Source organism: Rhineura floridana, chromosome 6 (genome assembly GCF_030035675.1).
Source record: "Rhineura floridana isolate rRhiFlo1 chromosome 6, rRhiFlo1.hap2, whole genome shotgun sequence".
Lineage (NCBI taxonomy): Eukaryota > Metazoa > Chordata > Lepidosauria > Squamata > Rhineuridae > Rhineura > Rhineura floridana.
The window spans coordinates 12675448-12700882 of record NC_084485.1 but is presented as its reverse complement, the minus strand read 5'-3'; the positions used below and the strand labels follow the sequence as shown (position 1 = coordinate 12700882).

The 25435-nt window shown below is 42.5% G+C and overlaps 1 protein-coding gene across 9 annotated transcripts; it reads right to left on the bottom strand.

Annotated features, from left to right (window-relative positions):
* Positions 1-571: 571 nt before the first annotated feature.
* Positions 572-20559, bottom strand: YTHDF1 (YTH N6-methyladenosine RNA binding protein F1). 9 transcript variants are annotated; one of them, XM_061631020.1, is made up of 6 exons: positions 20536-20554; positions 18403-18454; positions 16095-16119; positions 13185-13264; positions 4553-6076; positions 572-897 (listed from the first exon to the last, which is right to left on the bottom strand). In XM_061631020.1, exons 1-6 carry the CDS (start codon positions 20544-20546, stop codon positions 871-873), a joined length of 1719 nt encoding a protein of 572 aa, XP_061487004.1. In that variant the 5' UTR covers positions 20547-20554; the 3' UTR covers positions 572-870. The 9 variants fall into 9 exon arrangements, with proteins under 9 accessions (XP_061487004.1, XP_061487008.1, XP_061487007.1 ...); XM_061631024.1 differs by lacking the exons at positions 18403-18454; positions 20536-20554 and adding exons at positions 12969-13014; positions 20466-20504; XM_061631023.1 differs by lacking the exons at positions 18403-18454; positions 20536-20554 and adding exons at positions 8978-9054; positions 20466-20504.
* Between the last annotated feature and the right edge of the window lie 4876 nt (positions 20560-25435).

The window sequence follows — 25435 nt, the reverse complement described above, 5'->3', positions numbered from 1 at the left end:
TGTCGCAGGATATGATATAGCAGGTGCACATGAAAGAGCACCAATTCACCAAATATGATAAAAGCATTTTTAGACTGCATAAGGTTCAACCCATGGGGAACATTTCTCATGCAAACTTCACTGAAAATGACTGAAAATTATGCAAGTGCACAATTGCATTTGTATAATTCTCATTTATGCAGCTTGGGTGAGACGTGATTCTTCTGAATTATGCCTTTTCATTTTCTACAAGACAGAAGTGTTTAATATTTTTTTAAAGATAAACAGAACAGATAAAAAGTGAACTATACAAAGAGATCTGAATTTGCTGCATTGTCAATGCTTTTGGTATTTCACCAAATAAATGACAAATTAAAATACACAGGTTTGTTTATATGGTTGCCATGAAGAATCAAGACAATTGGGGGGATGGTTAAAACAAGAGGATCTGTAGTACATAAATATAAAATTATGGTGAATTTTCAGATTAGAAACATAATTTGTGCTGAAGTTAAAAAGTCTTTGGAAATACTAATATTTTTAAGAATCTTCAATTATAGATGAACTTATTTAACCAAATTAAAAAACTAAAAACAGGAAAACACTTTTATTAATGGATTCTACAGCATTTTACATAGGAAAGATACAAATTAATGCATATTCACCTGGGCAAAAAAAAACCAAAACCACACACACACTACAATGTACTTAAAAGATGCAACAATTTAGTTTCTCCTGCACAAAAAGATATTGGAGCTGAAAGCTTTACAGTCTCCTGATGCCAGAATGTGGCATCAGGACAAATTTTAAAAAGGTTTGATTTTTCATAATCAAATTTAATATCAGTTCTAGTATATATATATTTATAGCAAACCATATATATGTTTATTCTTATTGTTTATTTCGATTCTGACGTTCCTGTAAAGGAAAAAAAATCATATTAGAACTCTGAAAAACCCACCAAAGCTCTTACTTGTACCAGTTTTAAGGTGCATTGCAACAGCCACAGATTTAAAGTAACAGGGTGTATAATTCCCTCCACGTTTCAGGAGATTTGATGTGCATACAAAATGAACAAATACTCCCTGTAATACAACAGAATGTCCCCATTAAGGAAAAGTTCTGGTCTGCACAATTTTTAAAATTTACCATCATGGATGCCCCTAACACCAAAAGTTGGTGGTTCTGTGATTATCAGCCTGGAAGCCAAACCAGAGCACCCACAAATAAGACAGCAGTTTCTATATACTCATTGGACTTCCCAGGTACGGGGAAGTATGTTCGTTTATAAATTATAACTTAAAACACCTTGTAAAGAAGCTCACAGAAGATTCTGGCCTGCTAATATCTATCTATATATTTACTAACCTGCTAGTGGCCCGCAAAGGAGGAATGGAGATCACCCCTCCTCTGGGAGCCCACGAAGCTGTAGCAGCCAGCGTGGCGTTACTTACCTTGCTTCTCAACGCTGCATGTAGCTGCTGGTTACTGTGAGGGGAGAGGCAACGGGAAACTCGGCAGAGACGCAGTGATAGAGCCACTCCAACGCTCCTGCCACTGCGCTCACACCATGCCAAGTTCCCTGTTGCCTCTCAGTAACTGGCAGCCACATGGGACATTGGGAAGCCAGGTAAGCTACACCACCCTACCTACTACTGGCGCAGAGCCAGCCCCCTCATCTGCCTACATGGAATTCCATAAGCTTGCCAAGAAGCCTACAGCTCACGGTTAGTGAGCTTAACCACAAGTCCCCGTTTAGATGACATGGTAAACCAAACCTTGGCTTAGCCAAGCTAAGGTCTGGTTCAGCATGCTGTGCAAACGTAGCCAATGTCATGAAATCAGACCTCCTCTTTTATATTTTTAGGGTGTTTTTTTTATCCTGGTCTGGCAGAGATATGCTTTGGCTGCTCTGTTCACTTTTATTGTTTAAATATGTCTAAATCTTTGATAGTCCCTCTCAACAACCCTTTGGCTGAAGAGCAGGATATATCCCAAACCAAGCTATATAAACATGCAGAACAGGATGCTGGGCTTGTGTTTCTTCAACAACAGTCGCCCCCTCCCAACCCCCACATTTTAACACTGAGACTATGCAAGTCCCTCGGCTTGCTGAAAGAGGCACTCTGGATGCCTAGCCTGTTGGTATTTTTTTTAAAAGGAAACTACTGCAGTCAGTTCATTGATCACCTAAATATGCCAACGTGTCTGCTGTCAGAGACTGTATGCACACTTGTATATCATGAAGAAACAATTCTGAATCTATGACTCAAAATAGTATTTTAAACTTGGTAGTGGCTTGTTGCTTCAGGAATGAGCTGCTGCACAGAAAAACACTGAAACCTTGCGAGCAACAGCAACCTTGCACCACTTTCTTCTTTGTACTGTGGCCCAAGAATCTTTTTTGCTACATCAGGCACTAGTATGGTTTTAATACAATCATCAGGCTAAGTCCACAATGCAGGACTTTCCTCTGTACATTATTCTGATGTATTTAAGCGGGAAATAAAACTACTGCCATATCTTCTACATCACTACTCATAAAACCAGATCCCACATTTCCTTAATATTAAATAAGATGAATTGTTATCTCCCCGTTACAGCATTGGACAAGGATAATTTTGTTTTTCACTTCAGTGTAAAAAGTAACTGGCAATTAAATTAGAGCTGATGCCAGTACACGGAGCTTCTACAAACAAGAGCTCAATTTAGGGAAATAGCACATTATCCCCTACTCCCCAGGGAATCGTAAAATGAAGGCATTTCAGGTAACTCAATTAAGCCCAGGGAAAAGGAAAGAAACCTTTCCAGCCGCATATTTTTCCTAGGAAGCATCACATGTCTACCACATGCCTAGGTTTATCTACAATTTAGAGTAGATGCTTTTAAAAAAAGCTAAACTTGGAGCCTGAAACAACCGGCAGCTGAGACACAGCCTCCTCCTTGTCAAGTAGGAGCAGCTGAAAGGAGAGAATCTCACTTGAAAGGCCAATAGGTGGTCTTACCTGACAAATACAGGATCTTTTTTTTATTAATTATTTGATTTATATCCCACCCTTCCTCCCAGTAGGAGCCCAGACTAAAGCCAAGGATACAATCGCTACTGCCTGAATAACGTTCTGAGCTCAGAGCTGATGTAGTGAGGGCCTCATTTATTCTCAAATCTAGATACTTGATTTAGCAGACCTTCCAGTTGTCCTACATTCCTGGTTTCTTTAAATACACGCTCACCATGGCTGTTAAGTGTCTCTTCTTCCTATTATTGTTCCTCCTAGTAAACTGCATTTTGTCATTTTTGCGGGGAATTTGAACTGATTTTAGTTGTCTGTCTTACGAGATTGCTGGGTTATACTTGTAGCTAAAAGTGGGGGGAGTGGTTACACCAGTAAATGATAATTTACTTCAAAGTTAAAGCCAGGTCTGTGGAGTCGGTGTGCCAGACCTTCAACTCCGACTCCTCTATTTTTCTACTGTCCGACTCCGACTCCTTCATAAATGGCAAATGTATATTAACTAGTAATAACAAATTCACTGTAGTAAAATGGTAGCACAAGGCATTTCATCATCACCACATGAATCCAGAGCTTGGAAAAGTTACTTTTTTGAACTACAACTCCCACAAGCCCAATCCCTGGGGCTGATGGGAGTTGTAGTTTAAAAAAGTAACTTTTCCAAGCTCTGGATTCACATGGTGGTGATGAAATGCCTTGTGCTACCATTTTACTATAGTACATTTGTTATTACCAGTTAATATACACTTGCCATTTATGAAGGAGTTGGAGTTGGTACATTTCTACCGACTCCAACTCCACCCAAAATTGCTCCCGACTCCGACTCCACAACTCCGACTTCACAGCCCTGGTTAAAGCCCATTTACTGTTCAGCCCCACTCTTCTGGCTCTTCCGTTATGGAGTTTCCCTGAAAAAAAATCCCTGTTCGTGCTCTTCGAAAATTGGTACCTGAATCCTCACTCTACATGTGATCTATTATATTTTATTATCAAGGAACAAATTGAATTGCAATGCATATTAAAATATCTGGTGCAGTCAGTGTATGTGCAAACCATGATATCAATGTTACTGAATATAGGCCAAGATCCACTCTACTGTGTTTCATCCACACACAGATGCTTTCACACAACTACCTGTGGACTGCCAATGTTGGGGGGAGGGTTTCTCTAGAGTGACACCTTATAAGGCACAAGAGACTGCCATCAGAATGCACTTTTGCCCCCTCCACTGTGTGCCAGCAAAAGGGCATAGGTTTGGGCCTAATCAATTGTTCTTCAAGTATATGAGCCAAATTCGACAGCTCAGATGCTGAGCTTTTTAACCTACTAGCACTGACATGTATGGAAGACGTGGGTCTCCGGAAAGACCATGACAGACATGAAGTATAGGCACATATTATTTATTATTTGATTTATATCCCACCCTTTCTCCCAGCAGGAGCCCAGGGCAGCATTTTTAAATAAATCAGAAGCCCCTTTCAAGGCCTTAGCCTCACCCTCTCTCCTCCCCACCAAATAATTTCCTTCCATAAGTTACATACAACATTCTAAAGCCAGTTTACCTTCCGCACCACTTCTTCCTCCTCCTGCCGCTTTTCGTAATGAGAAAAGTCATCAAAGATGGAGGTTGTGTGCTTGTATGTAGCAATAATTTTAAGCACTTGTTTTGCTTTTTCTAAGGGCACCTCCTGAGTGTCACGGGAGTTTGTAACTGGTTTGTTGTCATTGTTCTCCAGCCTGATGTGTCGGAGTTGGTTGTTGGGCACATCTTTCACAAAGATCCACTTGACATCAAACTTCCCCTTCCATTTGTCCTGAGACCAGACACCAGCACTGGTGCCATAATCTACTGGTGACTTCATTTCCGCCACTCCACAGAAATGTCCACTGCCGTTGACACTGAAGAGTAAGTAGACTGGACCCTTGCTATTCATAGAGCGGAAAGCACTGTCCAAACGCTTGTTGCCATGCTCTGTGCTGCACCAAATGGAATATTTAATAGAACGATGAATATCGTCCTCAGAATAACTCTTTATTATGAACACACGTCCATTTTTAAGGTTCCATTCAAAATCCTTAGGGTTATAACTGTGAGCAGCTTTCAGTTTTTCAAGAACAGGGTGAGAATCACTGCCTGGGATGGAGTTTGCTGGGGTATTGCCAGGCAAGTTGTTCTCATTACCAGTTCCTCCACTTTGGCCAAAAGCTGAATTTCTGTTACGAGGCGCCACCCACCTGTTTTGAGATGGGGGTGGCTGAGGGTTCTGGTATGGCATCTGGGTCAGTGGAGGTGGCTGGGCAGGAATAGGCTGAATAATTTGAGGCTGTGGGGCTGATTGAGGAGAAGGGATCTGCTGAGGAGTTGGAACTTTGGGCACAGGTCCCTTATTGTCCCAAGTGCCAATGTCCATGTTATGTTTAATAGGTGGTGGAGGCAAAGCTCCTCCTATCACAGGCCCACTCTTTGCTTTCATCTTGGGCTGAGGTTTTGCAGGTTTGCTAGCAATAGCAGCCCAAGAGGTTGGCTTAGATACTGGCAAGTTTATACTTGATCCACAATTGCCAGACAAAGCACCCGTCATCCCACCACTGTTCACCACAGAACCTACTGTTTTCACAGCGGAAGCTGTAACATCCCCACCAATCTTCAGTCCAACCATTCCCTGCTCAATGCTATTCATCCCAGGAGCTTTATTTAAGGTATCATTATGAAATCCTGTCTGCCCGTCCACAATAGTTCCACCAAGAGAACTGGGTGGATAGCTGTAGCTGTTCCCATATGCAGAGTTTTGAGTCTGCTGCCCCTGGGACCCACTTGTTCCCCATGCTGAGAAAGGTGGGTTTTCAGGGAAAAAATTAAATCTGTGCGGGTAAATGTTGTTCCCCAGTCCACCAGGCTGTCCAAAAACAGCATCATGCATGAAATGATGATCACCGTTACTGAGCTGTCCATAGGTAGTGAGGTATGGAATAGGAGGGTCTCCTCCAGTTGACCACGGTGCTTCACTGAGAGAGTAGGGATAGCTAATAGAATGTGGATAATAACTGGACAGGTAGGGATCTGTCATTGATGGATAGCTGTTATTCTGTTAAAGACAAGAAAAGTCATTTCAGGTTCAGATAGTCACAATGTTATTCAAACCAGAAGAGATGCTTCAGAAAGGTTCAAATCTTATGCAGTACTATAGCTTAAAAAGCTATCAAATTAGTTAAATGTTTGGAAGACCCCCTTCCTTCTCAACTACTTTCAATCTCTCAAGTTAAACCAGGTCTATTTCTTAGTTCACAAACGTTCCCATTAATTGTATGTAGCAAGAGACATGTAGATGTTTTTGTTTTCGAAGGTATTTGGGTATCACTAGTGATATTATACTGTTAAAACTGTTTTTAATATATTTGTGTAATTTTATTATTGTATTTTACTTGCTTGTAAATAACTTTGGGGCTTTACTGGGAAGTGGTAAATGTAAACCATAAGTCTAGGCTTCTTCAACTTCAGTGGGCATATTCTGTTTAGCTAGTGTTGAATTGGGATGTGTCCAAACTAATTTCACAAGATGCCAATGTCACAACATTAGAACTGAGTTTCTTATCCTTCAAGCTTTTAAAAGTGTTCTCAAAAATATACCAACTTATGAAGTGAGTTTGAAAAGTCTCAGATGTTGACAGTTACCTAAATGAAAAATGTGTTGCTCTGGAACAAGATTAATACCACTGTGCAAACATCACAAAAACCCATGAGAGACAATCCAGTACAAATGCAAATTCCAGTGACTATTTCCATCCTCACGCACATTATTGCAAAGGCATATCACACGCTTCACAGTTGACTCTCCTCTTTCACCCTCAGATTTAACTACATGTTAAACTACATGTCACTTCTTACTCCACAGTCCTGCAAAGTTCTGGCCCTTTGTAATCATCACCATTGCTCTTTGGCCCACACTCTTGTTATTTTGCACATTTGTTAATCTCATTAGCATTTCTCACTCATCTTGGTTCAGTTTGTCTATCCAGAATTCTGTTGCCATCATTTTCCATCTTGTCAGGTATTTCAACCACAGTCCATCACTCCTTGGCTCTACTTCACATGTCTCAACTTACTTGTCCTTTTACACTACCAGCTGGCCACTGTAGATGTTTGGTCTGGTCCAGCAAAGCCTTTCAGATGTTCTTACTCTTTAAGGCAGGGCTGGGGAACCTGTGGCCCTCCAGATGATGTTGGACTCCAACTCCAATCGGTACAAACCAGTATGGCCAGCACTCAAGCATGATGGGAGTTTTAGTCCAACAACAGCTGGAGGGCCATAGGTACCCTATCCCTACGTTAAGGTCCCGTGCCTGCTTTCGTACGTTCTCCAATTTCCTGTTATGGTCCCTCTCATAAAACTGACTCCTCACCTTCTTTCACCTGCAGTCATATATTCTCCCACTCTTGAACACTGCCTCTGCCCAAACCCTTGGAAATCTTCCATGTCATTTCTACAAAATCCAGTTTATATTAATCTGGATCCGGCCAAAGTCTCACAGGTCCAGGATCCTATTTTCAGTGGCCAACCAGATGCCTACAAGAAACTCCCAGAAAGGCATGAGTGCAATGACACTCTCTTCATTTGCACTCCACCAGCAACTGGTATTAAGAGGCATACTCCCTACAGTAATGAAGGTCATAATGAAGGTAGTCAAAAGCCATCCAAGTTGGTGCTCATTATTACATCTTGAATTTTGAAGTTAGGATTTGTATAGGGTAATCTTCATTGGACAACTTCCTGATGCCTACAGTGAGCTATTTTAGTTTATTTTTGTATTTAGTAAACTTTGAAATGGCCAAGCTTGCTGTTGCAATTGGCATCCATTCATTGTTATTAATGAATTTCTGCAACAGAAAAATGAAGCGTTGGAAAACTTTCTGAATATGTTTTCAACCTACCAATTGGTGGTGTCATTTATTTGGTGTTACCAGGAAACTTGGCTTTGTCACTGCCCACTTATGATTCCAGGCCATTTAAAAAGCACAGGTGCCAATGCTGATTGAGGACCCCACTTCTTACATCCCTCTGATGTGAGAACTGTCAGTTTATCCCTTCTCTCTGCTTCCTGTTTCTTAACCAGTCCTCTTATCCCATGACTGCAAAGGTTACTCAGGAGTATTTGGTGGGGTTAGCTTTTTGAAAATCTAAGTATACAGTATCTACTGGATTCACCTTTAATTTATATGCTTGTTGACACTCTCAAAGAACTCTAAAAGATTATGCAGGATTTACACAGGGTTTATGCAGTAGCCATGCAGATTCTTCTTCAGCAAAATTGTATTCTTCTATATGCCTGGTAATTTTATCTTTAATCATGCTTTCCACCAGTTTTCCTGGAACAGTTGTTAAACTAACTGGTCTGTGATTTCCCTGATGTCCCCAAATCCCCTTTCTAAAATTGGTGTTAAAGCTGTCTTGTCCTCAAGTATGAAAACTGGTCTTAAGGAAAAGTTACATACTTTTGTTAGAAGACCAGCAATTTCACATCTGAGTTAAAAGAATTCTTGGATGGATGCCATCTAGACCCAGCAATTTGTCTGTTTAATATGTCAATAAGGCCTAGATGTTAAGTCTCTTGTCACCACTGCTTGTGTCAGTTCCTCAAGACAGGTTCAGGCACTAGGATTTGCCTTACATCTTCTTCAGCAAAGACAGATGCAGAGCTCACTCAGAGTTGTGGCCAGCGCTAGTCCTACCCAGAACAGACCCACTGAAATTAATGGACATGACTAAGTTACGGTTATGTGGGGCTGCCCTTGAGGTTAGTCCAGAAGCTGCAGCTGGTGCAAAACGCGGCAGCAAGAGCACTGGGGCAGGGTATCGCCAACATGTCGCCCCACTGCTGAAAGAATTGCACTGGCTGCCCACTTGCTACTGGGCCAAGTTCAAGGTTCTAGTTTTGGTGTACAAAGCCCTATACAGCTTGGGACCAGGATACCTGAAAGACTGTCTTACCCATTATATACCCAGTCGATCACTGCGCTCTGCAGGTGAGGGCCTCCTGCAGGTACCATCTTATCAGGAGGTCCGTTCTGCACAACATAGGAAACAGACCTTTAGTGTGGCAGCACCTACCCTGTGGAATTCCCTCCCCTTGATTATTAGGCATCTCTGCTATCTTTTCGGTGCCTTTTGAAGACTTTCCTCTTTCAACAAGCCTTTTAAGTTGAGACCTATCCCAGTCTGCATCTGTGTTAGAATTGCTTGTTAATATGTGTTTTTTTAATAATGTTTTAACCCTTTTTTAAAAGATGTTTCTAAAGCTTTTTAAAAAAATGTTTTTAACGTTGTTTTGTTTTAATGTCTTAAGGTGTTTTATGATGTTTTAAAGTGTTTTTAGCGTTTCTGTTTGCTGCCCTGGGCTCCTGATAGGAGGAAGGGTGGGATATAAATAAAATAGTAAATAAAATAAAAATGGGTCTACTTTGAGTAGGACTTAGTTGGATACAATCCTCAGCTTCACTGCAACCTCTTTCAGCACACCTTTTGACTCTCTTGTCACCAAAGGTCCAACTGCCTGCCTTCTAATGTATTTAAAGAAGTTTCCTGCTTCTAATGTATTTACAGTTAACCCTTCTGAAGTTAACTTTATTTATAATATTGTTATCTTCCATTTCTCTCCATTCCCCCTGCTGTAGATTGAACCACTTAAAATACAAAAAACATAAAACAAAACAAATGACCAACAATGAATCACATTAACTCTCTAAAAACAGTTAACATAACAAATATACGTTCAGCAGGCAACAAAATATCAGGATCGTAGGCACCTGTCTGATTTCAGTAGGAACAGTCCTCCCAGTTATTGGTGCCACTATTTTTATTTAGTGTCACGGGATACAGCAAATACAAAAGGTAAGTATTGATAATTCATAGGGAAAAAACTGTGATTCTTGCACTATGATGTTATACCTCCCTGCTCATCAGCTCCCACTGGTAGTGCATGCACTGGTCACCTCTCGACTGGACTACTGCAATGCGCTCTACGTGGGGCTACCCTTGAAAACGACCTGGAAACTACAGCTGGTACAAAATGCGGCGGCCCGTTTACTTACAAATAGCCGCCGCCGTGATCACATTACGCCGGTGTTAGTTCATCTACACTGGCTTCCAGTTGCTTTCCGGGCCCAATTCAAGGTGTTGGTCTTAACCTTTAAAGCCCTATACGGTCTCGGCCCAGTTTACCTGAAGGAGCACCTCCAGTACCACCAACTTAGCCGCCTGACTAGATCAGCCACACAGGGCCTTCTCTCCATCCCACCAACGAAAACAGCTAGGTTGGTGGGAACTAGGGAGAGGGCATTTTCAGTGGCGGCCCCCACTCTCTGGAACTCCCTCCCGTTCAATCTTCGACATGCCCCTTCCTTGGATGCATTCCGCCGAGCATTAAAAACCTGGCTCTTTGGACAGGCCTTCGGGACCTCTGGGGTGGGCTAAGCTTTTATCACTATTACTGAACGCCCGTTGTTTACATACTGTTTTATGCTGTAATTTAATCCTTTATGGTCGACTGTATTGTATTGCTATGTATTTTAAATCGTATTTTAAATTGTATTTTACCGGAATTTAATTGTGTACGTCGCCTAGAGTGGCCTTGGCCAGATAGGCGACACAAAAATTAAATTATTATTATTTTTATTATTTTATTATTTTCTAACTCTGGACTACATTTAAACATGGAGGCTTTTGCTATCTCAAAGCCCACACACCATTCAAGCTAGAAGGGACCATAATTACAAGCGATTTACATGTTCAGCCCCAAGTATTTTTGATATCCTCACCATTCCAGTACAATTTTGTGACCTGTCACTATCTCATAAATCCAAGTCTAACATTTCCATGTACAGCCTTAGCAAGATAAAGCAGCTTCATTTTCCAACCATTCTGCTTGCCTTCTGTCACATAAGTACAAATAGATCCTGAGGGAAAGCCTCAGTATTATGTCTTATTTCAACCAAGTTTTATTTAACTTTTAAGAGATTCTGATCCCCCCCCCCAAACACACATCTCCGGGCTTCTTGGGATCAAAACCCTAACTGGTTAATTTCACCTTTTTAACCTGGTTATCTGTTTAGGGTTTCTGATGTTCTATTACAAATGTGCAGCCTGACAGTTAAAACATTTCCTGCCTTAAATAGTTTCAGGGCTAGTGCATGTGGAAGAGATAATCTCTGGCAAAACTGTCCAACTGCAACATGACAAACCATGTTTAAGTTGTTTATATACAGCTTTTCACAAAGCAGCTTAAAACTATCAATTAAAACTATATAGCAAAACAGTATGTCCAGTCCACTCCAGCAACGAGCTTCACCCACATGAATGCCATGCAACATGGGCAGTGTTTACTGCTGGAAAAAGTGGCCAGGGTTTCACTGGCAGGCGTTGCCCCATCAGCCTTTGGTAAAAACTGTAGTACAATTACATGGAAGGAGTGTGTCACAGTACTGAGTGCAGAGCTACAGAAAATGGTTACCGGCTCTTACTGGGCTTCTTTGAAGCCACCCTTCCCCACAGGAGTGACAAGTCAACCCACAGTGATGAATGACATAGTATGCAAGTTATTCAAACTCTGCCAATATTGATACATATGCATTCACTGAGAAGTACTGACTTCGTCTGTCACATGAACTGGAAAAAATGAAGCCATATATATCTTTTGCATTTGGTTGGTCTGTCAAAATTTGGCATGTCATTTGTTCAAGATAATGCCTATATATTTATAAACTCAAGCATTCAAAACTTTCCGCTCCAGAAGGTCCCCCAACATCCTTAAGGGTGCTGAGCAGTATGTTTCACATGATCCCAAGAAACCCAGAGATGTGTGTTGGGGGAAAAAAACATATTTTATTCAATTCAGAAGATCCAATATGGCAGCCAGATTTCTTTTAATGGAACTACACCTTCACTACTTGGGATGGGAAAGGAAAAAGAACTGCATGGATAAGGAAGATGGACCTACCAGGATATTGTCTACTGATAAAGAAGGTCTGTACCTCAGTGGTAGAGGATCTGCCTTACATGCAGACGGTCCCAGATTGAGTTCCCAGCATTTCCAGGCGGCCTGGCAAAGTCGCCTGCCTGAGACACTGGACAGCCAAGTGCAGACAACACTGAGCTTGATGGACCAATGGTCTGACTCATGATAAGGCAGCTTCCTACATTCCTATTTTGGAGGAAGTGCCGTAACTCAGGGGTAGAGCATCTGCTTTGTATGCAGAAGGTCCCAAGTTCAATCCCCAGCATCTCCATGTGGGGCCTGGAGAGACTCCCTGTCTGAAACCACTGTCAATCAGTGTAGGCAATACTGAGCTAGATGGACCAATGGTCTGACTCAGTATAGGGCAGCTTCCTGTGTTCCTACAAAGATTTATTTGTAAGTTGTTGGCACCTTATAGAAGCAGAGGAGGAGATCCTGTCCACACACAGAAAATAGATGGCAAAAATGACGTGCAGGGTCAGGAATTTTACAAAGAGCTGTAGCTTTCTAAAAACAGCTGCTTGCTTGGAAATAGAGTATGCTCCCCACAACAGCATTCCTTGAAATTATGAATGCACATTCTCAAGTACAATGTACCAGTATGAAACAGAGCTTACATCAGCTACTTTATATAAAATACCTTCATTTATGCTTTCATGCAAATGAACTGATTATGTGCCCAAGAAGCTACTATACTGATGCTCTCTCCTCTTCTTCCCTCCCTCAGCCCAGGCAGTTTTGAGTGCGCCCAAAAACTTCAGCATTTCAGGGACTAGTTGGGTTTTTCTTTTTGAGGAAGCTTAACTAAAAGACTTTGCTAAAAAAGTGGAACTACCAATTAAGTAGATGTTTCAGCAACTCGGTTTTACAAGCATTTTAGATAAAAATTATCAGCATTAACTGTGTTAAGAACAGCCTGATCTTTACTTCTCAAGAAGATACACAGAAATCACAGCATTCTGAACTCACATGCGAGTGACCGTTGACTTAGCTAAGCCAGTGGTTATTTGTTTACCTGAAATCAGAGGGAGTACTACATTAGTATTAGTAGTCTGACTCATTCCACCATATACTAGAAGGATTTCCTTTTTAAAAAACTACATAGCTTTCTGGTGATTTGCGCGCAGCGAAAGCCCTTTTTTAAAGAATAATAAATAAATAACTTTTTCTGCAGTGTTAACTAACCTGATTTGACTGTCCAGAAAGGTAAGGCTCAAAATCATTGTCATGAACTGTATCCTTCTGATGAAGAGAACCATTTTGCACTGAAACAAAAGAGCTGCAGTTATAAGACTATACATCCTGAAGTTTTGCTAAAGAACCATTTCCTAAAGCACAGAGCATATGTAAATAAAGCAGCTTTTATCCTATGGCACTGTCAATTCGGAGAAGGCAAAGGGGTCAGATTTCAACACAAAAGAAAACTTTCACAGGAACTCCAAATGCCATTGTTGCTTACAAAACTAGTTTGAATGACATTTACTGAGCAGCTTGCAAGCAGGTTTTTCAACAACCTGCAACACAGCTCTTGCAAGAACAGGAGTGACATTCATACAATGTACTAACATACATTTTGCCTGGGAATGAAAAGCAAGAGCAGAAGTCCGAGAGGTCTCTAAGTCAGCAAGGCATGCCAGGAAGAGGTCAATAAAATGCTGGCTGAATGGTCATTAAAGTTCAAATCTTGGCATCCTTTATGTTAAACGGAGACTCTACAATTCCTTATTGCCTACATTATTATAGATGGGTTTTTCCTGGACTGTATATAGCTCTCTATTAATGCTTAATTAGCAACAATATCTGCAATTGTCAACTTTTCAGACTGCATTCTAAGGAACCTGGGGATTCCTGCTTATTTATATCCCACTTTTCCTCCAAGGAACTTGAGGTGGTACACATGGTTTTTCTCTCCTTCTCTGTTTTATCCTCAGGTTTGGCTGAGAGACTCTGATTGTCCCAAGGTCACCCAGCAAGCTTCATGGCTAAGTGGGGATTTGAACCCTGGTTTCCTGGACTCAGTCCAACACTGCAGCCCTAAACCGCACTGGCTCTCTTATCATAGGTTCCTCGGTGAGAAGACCTTCAATACAGATAAGTATCCCTGAAAGACAGACCGCCAGTTACCATATAGACTATAACTAGTATTAGTCTCACTCAGAGTAGACGCGCTGAAATTAATGGACGTGGCTAACTTCAGACAATTAACTTCAATGGGTACTTGGAGCACTAGATACAACCTTGTAGATCTCCCTTGTAATGTGCAGCCTCAGGGGAGTACTAGGTATGTTCTTAGGTGCATTCAGTTGGCACAGGGATCCAGTGAGGTCCAACAAGCCTGGCCAGAACTCCATGTCCACTGTGGGAAAACCCAGATAACTCCTCCATGACCAAAACTGTCTGCAGTGTGCAAATGTTCCATGGCAGACCAGATCACAAGAAATGGGTTCCCTGAAGGAAGTTTTAATGCCCCTGACTAGTTAACGAATGTATTAAAGCTACCAGAAAAGTTTTTTTTAGTAACCTGTGATAAATGCTCAAGCACCACCTTAGACAGATATCAACAGGGGTACTTTTAGAAAAACACCAGCTCCTTTATGTACACAAAATCAGCAAGGTCTCTCTTAAGCTGTGCCAAATAAAAATTAAGTTTTTATGAAAACTACCAACACCTGTATTGGAAACAAACAGGATACTGTAGGACAGTTAGTTTTAAATAGCTTATTGTGACAACATAACACAAAGCATTCACACTTACTCTGTGTGTGGGGAGGGGATTACACACACAGAATTGTAAAACTACTTAACGCACTTTGCTGCAGATCACATAAAGCAAAAAAGGCTTTATTATGATGATTCACTAGAAAAGACAATAACGCTGGGAAACACAGAAGGGGGTAGAAAAGGAGGAAGGCCAAACAAGTGATGGATTGATTCCATAAAGGAAGCCACAGACCTGAACATACAAAATGTGAACAGGGTGGTTCATGACAGATGCTATCAGAGGTCACTGATTCATAGGGTTGCCATAAGTCGTAATCGACTTGAAGGCACATAACAACAAATGAAGGACTAGAAGCACAGTGTGAACATTTAAAGTGCTACAGAAGGACACTTCCAGAACACCAGCATATCTCAAAGCCAAGGACCATAGACCCATACAGAGTTAAACCACAGAAATCAATGGGCTTCAGTATGTCTAACATTGTGATGGGTTGTGGCCAGCAACTCCGCAGGTAACAGGAAATTGATTAGCGGAAAACTTTTCTATTTTGTCTACCATGCTCTCTTCTTTAAACTGTTTTAAATCCCTCTAAACTTGCTGCAAAAATATAAGGTTAAACATCTCCTGGCAAAATTTAAATTCCAAGCATTAAAGTTGCAAGAAGAAAAGATCCACAAGATGACGCTAAGAAATTCCGTAACTGCTTGAGGAAACAAGGAACACCCCTTGAACATTTTGAAACATTGTTGTCTGCCCTAAAATTTGAGTGGACTATACATGTGAGTAAAATATATAACACTATGATCAAATACACAAAATGAGTTGTGAGCAGGACTGTTTGCTTTCTCAAATAATGTTTATATTTTATAAATCTCTCCATCTTGCACTCAAGACAAGTTTGTACTTTGGGATAAGTGCTCCAAAAATAGTTTAGTGGAAAAAGAGCAGTGATGTGTCAACTTCCATGACCTATAATCCCATAACTACCAATAATACTCCAGTAACAGAAAAGGAAGTGGCATAACTGCAATACAAAATTATTATGATCTTGGAAAATTTACTAATTTTATATTTATAGAAATGAAAACAACCCTCTTGCAAAAAAAAAAGCATGCAACTTTGTTTTTAAACACAAGCTATCAGGTAATGCTTGCATAGAAACCATGGTGGGAAAACATACAAATAGTTCAAGACTTCAATCCTAATGAGACTTACTAAGCAAACTCCACTGAAATTCAACAAGATTTGCTTCTGCGTAAGTATAAGCTCTTGTAGCATTTTAAAGGCTCTACTTCATCGAAGAAAGCAAAGTTTTATCAGCTATATTATATCTAATTTCTGAACCATCAATTTTAAGTAATAATTTTCCTTACCTTTATTATCTTGTCCTTTCGGTCTCTGTCACATCATAAGGACATGTTCAGATAAAGAAAAGAGATAGAACAAATAATATGTCACTTCCTGGGCTCTCAGAATAAAGCAACTACTTTATATAGATTGTAATAAAGTTGATTGATCAACTACTTGATATAGATGGTAATCCACATTAACAGAAAAAGTGAACTCACAATTACAGTCTTACAGTCACAATTCCCAATTACAACTCTTTCTTTCTGGCCTTAAAAGTTTTTGCATCTGTTACCTGTTGGATCTTTCACTATACATACTAGATGATCAGACAGTATTTGCTGCTAGTGTCAGCTAGAAATGGTCAAGGGCATGATGTGCAGTATTCAAGGACTCGCCAGAAATTAGTGTAAAAAAGAATCTTTTGTAGAAAAGTGTGTCAGGGACTGGGCATGGTATTTTTAAAAAAGAAAGAAATGGGGATAGTGTTGTGCTCCGCTTCTGCTTTTGGGCTTCCCACAGGATTGGTCACTGTGACAAGAAGATGCTGGACTAGAATTTCTCTCACACTCAAAGACAAAAGACTGGGAACCGAAAGGCAGACACACTTGACAAGCACCATGTCTCAGAGTAAAAGCAGAAACCAAAGAGAAATAGATAAATGAATATTAACATCAAAGGAGGAACTTCCAGGGAGATATAGCAAAGAAAAGAACACCTGGCTTCTACTGGGATCAAAATGATACCTAAAAGTGAGCAGAACAGAGAAACCCCAAGCTTTACACAAGGGTTACCAACATGGTGCCCGTGGGCACACATGCATACACAGGATTTCCCTGGTGCCCACTAAAATTAGGCTTGAAAGAAACATTCTATTGTAGCCAACAGAAAAGATTGCAGTGCATGCTTAGCTGCAGTGTGTGCATAGTGACAGTTTCTCTGAATTACAAATGTACCCACAGGCCCCAAAAGGACAGGGCTATCAATGGCTACTAGCCACGATGGCTGTGCTCTACCACCCTAGTCAGAGGCAGTATGCTTCTGAAAACCAGTTGCCGGAAGCCTCAGGAGGGGAGAGTGTTCTTGCACTCAGGTCCTGCCTGCAGGCTTCCCCCAGGCACCTGGTTGGCCACTGTGAGAACAGGATGCTGGACTAGATGGGCCACTGGCCTGATCCAGCAGGCTCTTCTTATGTTCTTAAAGTTTGGCAAACCTGCCTTCCAATATCAATATGACAGATCTGATGTGGAAAATGTTGGATGTAAGACACGTGAAGAGGGACACAAGTTTCAAGTGTCCTAAATGCCAAGGCAAAGGAGGAAGAGAAAATACTTATATCCCTAAATTAAAAACAAGATTAAGGGCGCAATCCTGAAAGTTACGCCGGGCTGAGGGAATTCAGGATGCAACATATCTGCAGCAGAGGCGAGTGTCGGCGCAGACAGGCTGCACCTATAGAAATCCCATTGTTGGGTGCAGCCACAGAGTAGCTGGGGAATATCTGAGTGCTGCCAAAGCTGGCGCAAGGCCTGAAAAAGGGGCAATCTGGGTGGTATCAGGGCAGAACTGAGCAGAGGGGGACTTACGCCACATCCAGGCCCCATTCGGCTCTGTCCTGTGGCCCCCAGTCCTGGCAGATTCTATGCTGGTAAAAAGGCTAGTAGAAAGAAACATACATTTCTTTTCCTTTCACCGAACTCTGCTGGTGCAGCCAGTTTACTCCCCTCTCTGGAGCTCCTGAGGGGAGTAGGATGTGACGGTCCCTTCCTCTGCTTTCCCTTCCGCCAGCTCCACTCCTGCTGGCCTCCTCCATGTTACATTGTGTCCTAAGTCTTGGGGAACCGAAAGTAAAAAAACACCCTATCCCCATCCCCATCAGGCACAAATTAAGAAGTAGCATGTCGAAGAATGACATATACACACAGTAAGACAGAAAGAAAGGGATGGTAAATAAAATTGAGCAAGGGACACTTACAGGGCCTGGAAACAGTTTGCTAAAGAGGCTGTACACCTGGGATGGTGAACCTGTGGCCCTCCAGATATTGTTGGACTCCAATTCCCATTATCCCTGATCACTGGTCTTGCTGGCAACAACTGGAGGGTCACAGGTTCCCCATGCTAGCCCTACACTACACAACTTGAGTGGTGAAGAGATACAGAGTGTTTGGGGGCATGAAGTACATCCTAAACCTTGTGTACATATACATCTATATCTCAGGACAACACTTCAAGCATCTGATGAGTAGTTGATGAAAGTGTATGCCATAATCCATTTAAGGTGTCACAAGACTTGTTTTATAGCAGCATTATCTTCCACCAAAAAAGGATACATACAGTGGCTGCAGATGACGCTGCACGATGAAAATGTCGACCCAGTGTGCGGCAGCTGTGAAAAAGGCAAATTCCATGCTAGGGATAATTAGGAAAGGTATTGAAAATAAAACAGCCGATATCATCATGCCGTTGTATAAATCTATGGTGCGGCCGCATTTGGAATACTGTGTACAGTTCTGGTCGCCTCATCTCAAAAAGGATATTATACAGTTGGAAAAGGTTCAGAAGAGGGCAACCAGAATGATCAAGGGGATGGAGCGACTCCCTTACGAGGAAAGGTTGCAGCATTTGGGGCTTTTTAGTTTAGAGAAAAGGCGGGTCAGAGGAGACATGATAGAAGTGTATAAAATTATGCATGGCATTGAGAAAGTGGATAGAGAAAAGTTCTTCTCCCTCTCTCATAATACTAGAACTCGTGGACATTCAAAGAAGCTGAATGTTGGAAGATTCAGGACAGACAAAAGGAAGTACTTCTTTACTCAGCGCATAGTTAAACTATGGAATTTGCTCCCACAAGATGCAGTAATGGCCACCAGCTTGGACGGCTTTAAAAGAAGATTAGACAAATTCATGGAGGACAGGGCTATCAATGGCTACTAGCCATGATGGCTGTGCTGTGCCACCCTAGTCAGAGGCAGCATGCTTCTGAAAACCAGTTGCCGGAAACCTCAGGAGGGGAGAGTGTTCTTGCACTCGGGTCCTGCTTGCGGGCTTCCCCCAGGCACCTGGTTGGCCACTGTGAGAACAGGATGCTGGATTAGATGGGCCACTGGCCTGATCCAGCAGGCTCTTATGTTCTTATGACCAGTTCACCTGTTACACAAATGCAAGTCCACAAATGGCACTGTGTGTACACTCAGAAGAACCATGGTCAATCATAGCTCCTTGATGAGCTTGGAAAAATGAGTATCAGAGGTACACATGCGTCTAGCACATCCTCACATTAAGTGTGCACTTTCAGCTTCTCAATATTTTAACAGCCCCTGTGAAGGCCCAGTGTATGTGTCCCCATGTGACATGAAGGAAGGCCAAACTCTGAGGCAAACAAGGGGCTGGAGAAAGGAGGAAGAAAGGAAAGCCTTATGCAAAAAAAAAAGAAGAAAAAAAAAGGAGGGGGAACAGAGAAAGATTACCATGAAAGGGAAACCAGAAGATGGGCTGCCATCACAAGAGTAGAATGTGTGGGTAAGAGAGAGCTGTGGAGGCCCAGAAAGGAAAAGGAGCGGGAGAATTCAAGGAGGTAAGGTTTAAATTACAAGACAAACAGCGGGGGGGGGGGGTGGAAGAAGAAAGGGGACGGGGCACTGCCGTTCTTCCCTTTCCACCTCGGCTCCCCAACTGTGATCCACTTACCTGGGGGTCAACGCTGGTGGCAGACATCTCTCATGCGCCCTGAAATGGGGGGGGGGGAAGCGGGGAGGGGAGGAAGAAGGAAAAGAAGAAGGGGCGAGGCCAAGCACGGGAGAGGGCAAGAGAGGGGGAGGGTGGGAGAAAGGGGGATGTATGTGTGGAAGAGAGACACACAGAGAGACACTGGAACGTGAGTGGGTGGGCGCGCTCCCCCCTCCCGTTTCTCGCTTTTCCCGGGAGGAGGGAGGGAGGCTGGCAGGGGTAGGGGGTGCGCACGCGCGTCGTGAGAGAGAGAGACAGGAAAAAAAGGGAAACGGGGGGAGAGCTCGAGGTCAAGGGAAAATGGGGGGAAGAGAGCCGCGCGTGCGCGCGCTGGCTCGTTCGTGCGCGCGCTCGTTCCTTCCCTCACATCGCTCGCCTCCACACACACAGGCTGAGGGGAGCCGCTGCCGTTGCTGCCGTTGCTGCCGGCGCCGTGCAGTCGCCTCCCTCTCTCTGGCCCTGAGGGGAATATAATCCCTTCCGCCGTTCCCTCCTTATCCTTTTTTTTCCCCGGGAGGCCGATGAGGGAGCTGCTTGAGAAGAAAGGCAGCAGCACTATGTTTTACCAGCCGGAGGAGCCTTCCAACTCCAATGGCGGCGGGGACCGGGCGGCGGTGACGTCAACGCCACTGCCGCGCAAGGCATGCTGGAAGGAAGAAAAACCCACCTACCACTACTCATGCTACCCATACACAGAGGAAGAAGGAAAGGGGAGGAGGGGGAAATAAATAAAGGCATCACCTGCCGCGCATGCGCAGCAGGGAGAGGAGCGGCGGCGGCCGTTGCGCGGAGTAGGCTTGAGCGTAGCCTCGCCCACTGCAGTCAGTCTTTTTAAGTTCCCGCCCAACCCGCCTTCGTTCGCCGGGAGGGGGAGGAAAAAGGTGTGATTGACAGGAGGCGTGCTTTTTAATTGAGTCGGAGCCAATAAGAAATAGGGAAAAGCTGAGGGACTAGGATGGCGGATCTGACTGTTTTTACCTCATGAAGAAAGCCGGGCGCCTGTAAATGGAAACGGTTATAAATCCTCTGACGCACAATGAGCAGGGGCTGCCGCCTGTTTTTTCTCCCCCGTCTTGGTTCATGGGACCCTCCTCACGGCGGAGTGGCAGGCAGAAATTCAACAGGTGCGGCATGGAGCTCCGGGAAAAGCTTCACCTGTTGAGCTGTCAGCAGCGCCTGAGGAGGGCGAGGTAGCAGCCCGTTTTCTGCCTTATTAAAATGGCAGCTGGCGTTCCGTGCACTTTCCTTTATGGGCTCAGCAGAGGCATCTCAGAGGCATTTTCTTTGGGGAGGGTGAAAGGGATTTCATAACAAGGTGGTTCATGACAGATGCTGTTGGAGATCACTGATTCATAGGGCGCCATAAGTCGTACTTGAAGGCACATAATAACAAAACTGCAATTACTCCGCATGCCAATATTAATAAGTGCGAGAGACACCTGAAAGCCGGTTTGAGGAATGACAGGGATGCAGTAATAAACTGAACTGACATTTCCTGCCAGAAAACAGCCGTAGGGTCCACCCCCACCGGCGTCCCTCATGGGGTTAGAAACAAGTAAATTCAGCACAACAGATGAAGGTAGCTTCATCAGTGAATATTACCCAGGGGTGGGGGATTTGTAGCCCTCCAGACCGTTGGACTACAGCTCCCATCGTCACTGACTATTTGCCCAGGCTAGCTGGGGCTGATGGGAGTTGGAGTCTTTCAGCCACTGGAGGGCCACAGGTCTCCTATCTGCCAAACCTTTGAAGAAAATCCAAGAACCCGTTCCTGGCAGTAACCAGTAAATTAAAAATGCACCCCAGAACATTTGGTTCTGCTATGCAATTATTAGGGATGGAAGGAGCTATCAGTTTCAGTTCTCTCAGTTTCTCACTTTTTCCAATCTTATATTTGGTTCTCCACATTTCTGCACCAGTTTGCACTTTTTTTTTAATCCTTATGTAAATTCATCAGCATTTTAGTCTGAATTTCTCCTAATGTAGGCTGTTTTGACTAAAGTACACATTTTTGCACACAACTTTCCTACTATAATGCACATTTGTATATTATTTTCACTAATATGTTCATTTTTATGCACATATTCCCCTAATATATCCATTTTTGTAAACTTTGGTTGGTTGGAGAACAGTATTGCAAACTTTGGATAAGTGCAAATTTCATAAGAATGGCTGTGTGTCAGTTGTCATATTTTGGGGGGAAATGTGCATGTGATAGATTTGTCTTTAAATGCAGACTGAATCAAATTTCCCCCCCTTACCTGTCAATTATACACACTTACCAGGGAGTTGAACTTAATAAAACTTTTTGTTGTTGTTATGTGCCTTCAAGTCGATTTCGACTTATGGTGACCCTATGAATCAGTGACCTCCATGAGCATCTGTCATGAACCACCCTGTAAGTTGATCTTGTAAGTTCAGTCTGTGGCTTCCTTTATGGAATCAATCCATCTCTTGTTTGGCCTTTCTCTTTTTTTACTCCCTTCTGTTTTCCCCAGCATTATTGTCTTTTCTAGTGAATCATGTCTTCTCATTATGTGTCCAAAGAATGATAACCTCAGTTTCATCATTGTAGCTTTAGACAACAGAGAAAGCAAGGGAGATAAGGGAAAGAGGGTGTGGCTGTGAGGGGGTGTAGCACGATTATCATGAAGGGATCCTGCACTTCTGAGATTGTTGCTACACTACTGGTTTCAATGGCCAGACAGAGAGGCTTAGTGGGCCATATTTGGCCCCCAGGCCTATGAGCCACAGCCAAAAGCACCCTCTTCTGTATTTGCCAATTTGCCTCACCTTTGTTAGTTGGGGAACTTGCAGGAGATCATCAGTGGATGGCCATAATGTCCGTGCAGGTTTGTTTGTTTATTATTTGATTTATATCCCGCCCTTCCAGCAAGTTGATGTGGCAGTACATGAATGACAGATTCATTCATGGAGGAACCGTATGATGAAGAACCAGACATTTTAGAATGTGAGGTGAATGCTGCTCTTAAAATTCTTGGAAGATACAAATCACCAGGAATACCAATAGAGTTGCTACAAGCTACTGAGACTGAATCTGTCCAAATGTTGACAAAAAATTTTCAAGAAATATGGAAAACTAAACAATGGCCCACAGACTGGAAATGTTTAATATATATCCCACTTCCAAAGAAAGGGGATCCCAGGGAATGCAGTAATTATCGAACTATTGCCTTAATATCCCGTGCAAGTCAAGTAATGCCCAAGATTCTACAACAAAGGCTCTTCCTATATATGGAGCGAGAAATGCCAGACATCCAAGCTGGATTTAGAAAGGGAAGAGGCACCAAAGATCATATCGCAAACATACGTTGGATAATGGAACAGACCAAGGAATTTTGGAAGAAAATCACCCTGTGCTTTATAGACTACAGCAAAGCCTTTGACTGTGTAGGTCATGAACTATGGAATGCTTTAAAAGAAATGGGAGTGCCACAGCCTCTGATTGTCCTGGTGCGCAACCTATACTCTGGACAAGAGGCTACTGTAAGGACAGAATATGGAGAAACCAATTGGTTCCCAATCAGAAAGGGTGTGAAACAGGGGTGTATTTTATCACCCTATTTGCTTAATCTGTACGCAGAACATATCATACGGAAAGTGGGATTGGACCAAGATGGTGGTGTGAAAATGGGAGGAACATCAATAATTTAAGATATGCAGACAATACCATACTCTTAGCAGAAACCAGTAATGATTTGAAACGAATGCTGATTAAAGTTAAAGAGGAAAGCACAAAAGCAGGACTACAGCTGAACATCAAAAAGACTAAAGAATTACAACAGAAGATTTATGTAACTTTAAAGTTGACAATGAGGACATTGAACTTGTCCAGGATTATCAATACCTTGGCACAGTCATTAACCAAAATGGAGACAATAGTCAAGAAATCAGAAGAAGGCTAGGACTGGGTAGGGCAGCTATGAGAGAACTAGAAAAGGTCCTCAAATGCAAAGATGTATCACTGAACACCAAAGTCAGGATCATTCAGACCATGGTATTCCTGATCTCTATGTATGGATGTGAAAGTTGGACAGGCGGAGAAGAGAAAAATCAACTCATCTCTCAGTTTATCTTACGGAGCGCCTTCAACGCCACCAATTATGCCGCCCGACAAGATCAGCCACACAGGGCCTTCTCTCAATCCTGACGACAAAAACAGCTAGATTGGCGGGTACTAGAGAGAGGGCATTCTCAGTGGCGGCCCCCACCCTCTGGAACTCCCTCCCACAAGATCTCCGGCATGCCTCTTCCCTAAATACATTTCGTACAGCCTTAAAGACCTGGCTCTTTCAACAGGCCTTCGGGATTTTTGGGGAGGGTTAATTACTAAGATTGGAATGCCTCCTACCCTGTTTTAATATTATTGTCTGCTGCTGTATTGTTCTTATATTGTTTTTATATTGTATCATTGTATTGTATTTTATCAAATTATGTTTTAACTGCTGTACGTCGCCTAGAGTGGCCATTGGCCAGATAGGCGACACAGAAATTAAATTTATTATTATTATTATTATTATTTCTATACCTGGGTCCCAAACAATATAGGGCCTTATACCAACACCTTAAACCCAGACAGTAGGGTGCTTTTTTAAGTTAGGGGGTTCAGAACAGTCCTGATGAGTTGAATGTCTCCTACTTTGTGGGCACATTTTAAAATCTGGTAATTTAATGGGCAAATAATAAAGTTATATAAAAAAAGTGTATGTTGTCCTGAAATGCATCAAAGCATCAAACTCCACCCCCTGTCCCTGGTTTGAATTGTATTGTTATTAACACTAAATCAGTTTATGCTGCAAAAAGATGCTAGAGCTGGGCTCAAAAAACAAAGTGGCAGCTCTGTAACTCTTTCCAAAATGGCAAGATATCATCACGCCCTCAGTTAAAAGAAATAGATCCCAAATTTGTATATAAACCCTAAAAGGAAAATATTCTTACACATCTCCAGTTCTCCAGGAGATTCCAGGGGAGCAGTGCTCACCCAGGCTTGCTTTGTTTTGTAATGAGGCCACTGGAGAGTTGTTGGTAATTTTTGTTTTATTTACTGATGTATAGATGGAGCACAGAGAAGTTAAACATAGGTGTTTAACAGCATTAAACACCCTGAACAAACCCCCATATAAATCAGGTCTTCTAGAGCAGTGATTCTCAAAAAAGGTGGCTAGGTGTGCCACGAATATTATGAAAGTATATTATTATTAAGTTATTTTTATTCATAGTTTAAAATATAAACTATATTTTTAATTTTGAACACGAAGTGCGCCAGAAAATTTTTATATGTTTTAACAGTGCGCCGCGAACCAAAAAAGTTTGAGAACAACTGTTCTAGAGGGAACCAGCTCCACCTCCAAAGCTCCAAAAACACTACCCCTGCCCTTTTTTCAGTTTTTTTCTACTTCTTGTTCACACAGACTCCAAGCTTGCATTATCCCCGGCTGAGGATGGGGAGAAGGGGCTTCCCATTCCGGTCTTTGCTGTCTATTGATAAGGACGGCCATTAACAGTCATTCTCTGAACGCCATAACAGAAAGGAATCTGCTGGCTAAACTTGTCCCATGAGTTGGTCTATTTCAGCAGTTGGAAGCACAGAGATGGAAGGGACTCTCAGAGATCATCCAAC

Excerpts from the sequence above, each read along its gene's own strand:
- YTHDF1 (XM_061631019.1), bottom strand. The coding sequence starts at position 18,527 with ATGATGATATCGGCTGTTTTATTTTCAATACCTTTCCTAATTATCCCT. Across the intron at positions 6,077-13,184 it reads TTTCTGGACAGTCAAATCAG|AATAACAGCTATCCATCAAT; the intron begins GTTAGTTAACAC and ends TGTCTTTAACAG. Across the intron at positions 898-4,552 it reads AGGAAGAAGTGGTGCGGAAG|GAACGTCAGAATCGAAATAA; the intron begins GTAAACTGGCTT and ends TTTCCTTTACAG.